General features: G+C 42.9%; 1 protein-coding gene across 1 annotated transcript; it reads right to left on the bottom strand.

Moving 5' to 3' along the window:
* Positions 1 to 509: 509 nt before the first annotated feature.
* On the bottom strand, positions 510 to 4,616 carry LOC119420722 (creatine kinase M-type). The gene is made up of 8 exons (XM_037688152.1): positions 4,515 to 4,616; positions 2,560 to 2,767; positions 2,271 to 2,425; positions 1,891 to 2,023; positions 1,615 to 1,786; positions 1,377 to 1,500; positions 1,091 to 1,280; positions 510 to 951 (listed from the first exon to the last, which is right to left on the bottom strand). Exons 2-8 carry the CDS (start codon positions 2,750 to 2,752, stop codon positions 773 to 775), a joined length of 1,146 nt encoding a protein of 381 aa, XP_037544080.1. The 5' UTR covers positions 2,753 to 2,767; positions 4,515 to 4,616; the 3' UTR covers positions 510 to 772.
* Positions 4,617 to 6,490: the final 1,874 nt, after the last annotated feature.

The raw sequence follows: 6,490 nt of genomic DNA, 5'->3' as shown, positions 1-6,490 counted from the left end.
TATCATAGATCCAATTATGTATGCATCTTCTACATCCTCAATGGACAATACAGACAGACACACCATCTTCCACTGTCCTCCAAAATCCACAGTGCATCCAGCTGCGTGTGTCCCTTCAGGGCATGAGGACTCTCCTGCACCCGGTCTTCTCATCGAGAAAATTTCATCAATTGCGTTGAGAGACCAGCTGACCAGATTCATAATTTACAATTTGGATGATATGTAAAGAGAGGCTCTGAGAAAGAGTCACAGGGCAAGAGAGCAGAAGCAGGAGGAAAGGTGTCCGTCTTTGTTGAGAGCAAGCAGGAAGGGAATGCATGTTATTGTTCTGTGTGAGGAAACCAGAGCACCCAGAGAAAACCCACTCAGCACAGAGAGAACATGCAAACTCCACCCAGAAAGGTCCTGGGCTGGGATTTGAACTGGTGACCTTCTCACTGAGAGGAACAGCTCTACCAACTGAGCCACTGTGCTGCTTTAAATACTGTTTAAAAAATTTCTTCCAAACATTTTTTCATGGGGCACATTTTTATTGGAACAGTATGAACAGGTTCAGGTATTACTTTTTATAACAAAAAGTAGGTGATTCCCAGGATGTTACCAACCAACACTGGAGAACATGAAAAAAGGACGGAGAAAGGAAAAAGGTTGGAAGGAAGGTGACAGGTTAGCAGAGGCAAGAGTCTCTAGTTGAGCGGCCAGTCTCTGCACACCCACCAGATGGCTCCATCGTACATGAATGGTCACAAGTTAAACTAAAGATTGTCCATCTTTATTTCTGTGCGGGGATCATGCTGTCGATGGCCTCTCCCTTCTCAAGCTTCTTCTCCAACTCAACCATCAGCTTGACACCATCAACCACCAGCTGGACCTGCTCCACCTCAGAGGAGCCCAGACGGTCAGCATTGGAGATGTCAAACACACCTCCCACAGATGCAGTGTCCACACCACCTGAAGGAGAATTCCAAGACAATAGAAGTAAATAACTTGTCCCATCTTCTCGCAAGCAACTTTGTAGTCACTGTAAAACATTCAGTTGGATGGTCAAGCTGATCCACAACTGTACAAACGAGATAATGTCTGCAAATACCTGTGCCACGCTTCTGCAGACGCAGCCTTGTGAGGATCTCCTCAAATTTGGGATGTGTGCTCAACTTGGGCAGCTTGACATGGACACCACCACGCAGGCCGGTACCCAGGTTGGAGGGGCAAGTCAAGATGAAACCGAGATGCTCATTCCACATGAAGCCATGGTTGTGCTTCTTGAAGATCTCCTCGATCTGAGAGTTTTGATTGAGAGTCAGGCAAATATACCATAGTAAGACAACTTTTGTTCAGTTTCTTGGCTGATTATTTGTCTTTTTTTAATTGTGTACCTTCTGCAAACCAACACAGAAACGCCTGAAGACCTCCCTCATGTTACCACCCTTTTGCATTGAGATGACACGCAGGTGATCCTCCTCATTCACCCAGACCAGGAAGGTTTTGTTGTCATTGTGCCTAAAAAGAGAAAAAAAATGTGGAATTAACTGAAACTTTATAAAACAAACACAATGAAAGTTTAGAAAATTGTTTTCTTCAGCCAGTCTAATAACAGGCATTGGTCCCACTCACCAGATACCTCTGGCATCGGGCCAGTCACGGGCCATACCAGCGCAGGTCAGCAGGGGAGAGACGGGCTTGTCAAACAGGAAGTGATCATTGATCAGCTGTTCCTGCTCAGCATCAGTCATGGACTTCAGGGGGTAGTACTTTCCCTTGAACTCGCCATCCAGGCTGGTAAGAGCTGCACAAACAGACTGATTGTTAGGTGGTTCAGCAAAGATAAAGAGCCTCTGGTAATGTTCTGCTGGTGACTGATTCACCAATTTAAAAAAGAATACGACTTACCCTCAATGGACAGCTTCTCAATAGCTCTGCGCTCACCACGGCTGTTGTGGGGGGGCAGAGTGTATCCCTTGATGCTGCGACCAGTACGAACACGGCTGGACAGGACGTAGTTCGGGTCCAGATCATCACCACCCTAATGAAAAGATAGTTGAATTTGACAAATAGAAGTCTCAATGCCATTTGTTCATATGTTATGCTGCGTTATAAGAATTGTTCATGGCTGATAAAATGTTCTAAAGACTTATATACGTCTGTGTTCAGTTTTTTTTTGTTTGTTTTTTACCATTTTATTGGAACGTTAACACGCTTGTAATAAACCAAGTCACATTTTGCCATTTATTTGGCTATACAATATCTTATCTTGTCTTATAGCGCCATACCTTCAAGTTCTCAAAGTTGAGGTCTGTCTTGTGCTTGTCAGTGGCCTTGTATCCACCATGACGGTCGGAGATGACGGGGTCAAGCAGATCCTTGAAGACCTCGTAGGACTCCTCATCACCAGCAACACAGCCAACAGTCATGATGAAGGGGTGACCTGAATACCAAGAACAAGTAAAATTGAAGGGAAACAATTAGTAGTTGAATAGTTTAGGAATAAAGCATGGTGCTGTAGTCTTACTGGTAATCTTGAAACAAATGTGTTTATTGTGGAATGTTTCTTGGTCTCACCAGGGTTGTCGATACCAGTCTGAATGACGTCATCCAGAGTGTAACCACTGGGGGTCTGCTTGTCCCTCAGTTTATCATAGATCTCTTTGGTCAAGACCTTAGCCATATGGTTGTTGTGCTTGGAAAGGTCTGGGTACTCATCATCAACTGTGTAGTTGAGCTTGAAGTTGTTGTGGGTGTTTCCGAAAGGCATGGTTGCTTTCTAACACTACAAAGAGAAATAAACAAGGAAAAAACAAACATTACTATCAAAGCACAATCACAAAAAAGGTTAAATCGCATTAGGAGAAACATTTCGTCTTTCCTCCGAAAGACTGTCACTCTGAGGCCTAATACCAAGAACTGTCTTATAAATAGCACCTCCTTCATGTGTTTCAAGCCAGCCCTCTGGAATTCCCAGAAACTGGCTTTACACATGCAAAATGGGACCATCCGCCCAAAACAATCAATCATCATGCGTAACAATCAGACTTTCTGTGGGTGGCCTAAAACATTTGAGGACACCTTGCAAAATGGTTCAGAAAAAAGGTTAGACTGATGAAGTCTTTCGGATGAAACGCGAAACATTTCTCCCAAAAAGAATCAGTCCAGACGACACAATTTAACCCTTTTTGTGATTGATCTTCCAGGATGATGGAGCCGTCAAACCTTTATTCTGAACCATTTGGGCCAGGTTATCCTCAGGCTGTTTCTGTGAGTAGCACGTCGGCCATCAGGCCTAAAACAGTTGATTGTTTTACATGATGGTCGATTGTTTATGATGGATGGTTCCTTTTCAATGTGTAAATCTAGTTTCTGGGAATTCTACAGAGGGCTGGCTTGAAAAACGTCAAGGAGGTTGTAAGACTGGGTTGGCAGGCCTCAGACTGGAGAAGTCTTTTGGATAAAAGACGAAACGTTTGTCCCAAAAACAATCTGTAGAGGACATGCTTTAACCCTTTCTTCTAATTTATCTACCTGGATGATTGAGCTGTCAAACCTTTTTTTTTTTCTTCTTTTTTTTTATTATCAGTGGATTTACAGTTTAGGATGATTACAAACACATTTTAATCTGGTACTCTACTGGGATTTGAATAACTGCAAAATGTTGGACGCGAGTTATTCTGCAAAACAGCTGCACATTTTAAGGTGTTGGTTGAGGCATCCTGGTAACAAGTGTCACTCGGTTTCCAAAGGCTCATATGTCCGCCTGAAATGGAGAGCAGAAGGAGAGCCTGTCCATTGGCTATTTTTAGCCTCTGCACATCTGACCAGATTCCCTTTATGTACATGGCCAATGCCAACAGCCCCTCAATTATTTGGTAAAGATACAATAAAAATAAATACGTAAAGCTTAAACTCAGAATTCTAACGAGTCTCGGAAAAGTTTTCCTCCATCTTATCAACCACATCTTATGTGTTCTTATGTACTAGCATTTTGATTTGTCTTGATTTAATAAGTTAATCACAGTATTTAGAGGTTTCTTTGAGTAGAGCCAAACATTAAAGCTCAAAAAGACAAAACTACTGACTCCCAAATGACTAAAGTACATTGTAGGACACGTAGTGTCCTCAACACGGGTAAACTTTTAACACAAAAACCACGAACCCAAGGATATAACTGTTTTAAGAAAAGAGCTGCAAAGAGTTGAGTTAACAGTGCATGTTAAAAACAAATAAAACAAGTTGCTGATAATGCTAAAACCATATTAAAACAAATTTGAAAAAAAAATTAGTGACAAGATTTTTTATTTTTTTTTGTCTGTGGGACTTCTTGGAAAATATATCTTGAAGTTGCCAGCATGACAGAACTTATCCATTTTTTATTTTTATATATAGAAAGTTAAGTTCAAAGTATTTTTACAGTAAAAAATAAAGCTACTTGTGCTATAAAAAAAAATGTTTGTATGCTCTTTCAAATTCTTATTTAATCTGTTGTTGAACACATTGACCTAACATTTGTCACATTTCCTTACCTGAACACAAGACAAGAACAGAGGTAACAGTCCTTGGGATCAGATCCTGTTCACCACGGCCAAAATAGGGGTCACCCAACTCTCAAGGTCTCTTCTCCCAGTTTATATACTGGACAAACCTTCAACCATTGGTTTGACCATTTTAGTGCCTGCTGAGCTCTCATTGGCCAGAGTTTCTGCACAGTTACTCTGAACGATTTATGAAAGGGACGCCTTCGCTTCACTCTCATCCAAGACAGTTGCTTCAGCCCTCACCCGTCTCACCACCCCTCACCCCACCTGAATCCAAACATAGCCCCAGTAGGGGGACAGGGCTGTCCGTGAGGGGAGGAGTGGGCAGAGGAGGATAGCAAGCAAAAACAAAAACTTGATTACCAGGCGTGCCGTGAAGAACAGGGAAGTGTGAACATTAGAAATAGTTTGCCAGAGTGCTTTGAAAAGTTGCCTGTGGACTGAGTCAGCATGTTCTCTGGTTGTTCCAAATCATTATCAAAATATCTAAAGAAAACAATAAATGCACTTTAATTAGAATATTTTTGGTAGCTACTGTCGAAACAGTAATCTGGTTGCACAGATTGCTGTGTTTAGATATTCAGTTACATTGTTTTCACAAAACTGTCACTTTAAACAAAAGCTCGCATGTTGGCTACAAGCATCAGAAGGTTGCCAGCTCAATTCCCTGGGCCCACAACATCAATATTTGGGTGGAAAAAGTGAAGCACCCACACCTGCCTCCACCCTCATTTGCCCCACTCTGGACCCTTGAGCAAGGCCCTTAACATCCACCATCTACTCCCCCAGGCACCCTAGCAGCTCTCTGCTCCATGCAGAGGCTGAGGTAGCTCCGTGGTTTGTGGTTGTGTGAAGGAGGACATCCAGCGAAAAACAATTGCCAAGTGGCGACCCCTGAAGAAGGGAGCAGCTGAAAGAAGAAAATAAAGTGTGCGCGTGTGCGTATGTGTGTGTGTGTGTGTGTCAGAGAGTCAGAGTCAGATTATTTATTGTCAGTGGCACCTCATGTGGTGGAGCAAAATTATGTACACAGGGTCCCAGTTACATCCAACAATAAAATGTAAAAGAAAAACAGTAATAACATCTAAGATATGAACTAAGAAAAACATCAACTAAATATACACTAAGCACTCATAGCATAAAAACAATAAATACAATACGTCAAACAACAGCACGGACATGATTCTGAACAGAAAAGAACGAATGAACACAGCAACATGGAACAGATCAGCAGCAACTTGAAACAGATCAGCAGCAACATGAAAACAGATCAGCAGCAACATGGAAACAGATCAGCAGCAACATTAAACAGATCAGCAGCAACATGGAAACAGATCAGCAGCAACATGAAACAGATCAGCAGCAACATGAAACAGATCAGCAGCAACATGAAACAGATCAGCAGCAACATGTGATTTTTTTTACAGTGATTATTCTAGTTAGAGATTCATGAGTCTAACAGCCTCAGGGTAGAAGCTCTTCCTCAGTCTAGTGGTTCTACAATTAATGCTCCTTAACCTCCTTCCTGAGGGGAGTGGGGCAAAAAGTGTGTGTGCTGGGTGAGTGTGGTCCTTCATGATGCAGGTGGCCCTCTTCCTGCATCTGGAGGTGTAGATGTATGTGATGGTGGGGAGACTGACTCCAACATCTTCTGTGCAGCCTTCACCACTCTCTGCAAAGCTTTTCTTTCTGCAGCTGTGCAGCCTCCATGCCACACGTTGATGCTGGAGCACAGGATGCTCTCCACTGCACACCTGTAGAAGGAGGTGAGGACTGAGCTTCTAGACCAGCTCGTCTCAGCCGTCTGAGGAAGTAGAGTCTCTGATGATCTTTCTTCATCAGGCTGGTGGTGTTGTTGCTCCAGCTGAGGTTGTTCAGGTGTACACCCAAGTACTTGTAGCTGGAGACCACTTCCACTGTGTGTGTGTGTGTGTGTGTGTGTGTGTGTGTGTGTGTGTGTGTGT

Source organism: Nematolebias whitei, chromosome 14 (genome assembly GCF_014905685.2).
Source record: "Nematolebias whitei isolate Nwh7 chromosome 14, NemWhi1, whole genome shotgun sequence".
Classification (NCBI taxonomy): domain Eukaryota; kingdom Metazoa; phylum Chordata; class Actinopteri; order Cyprinodontiformes; family Rivulidae; genus Nematolebias; species Nematolebias whitei.
The sequence above is the reverse complement of the archived record's forward strand: the minus strand, read 5'-3'. Positions and strand labels throughout refer to the sequence as shown.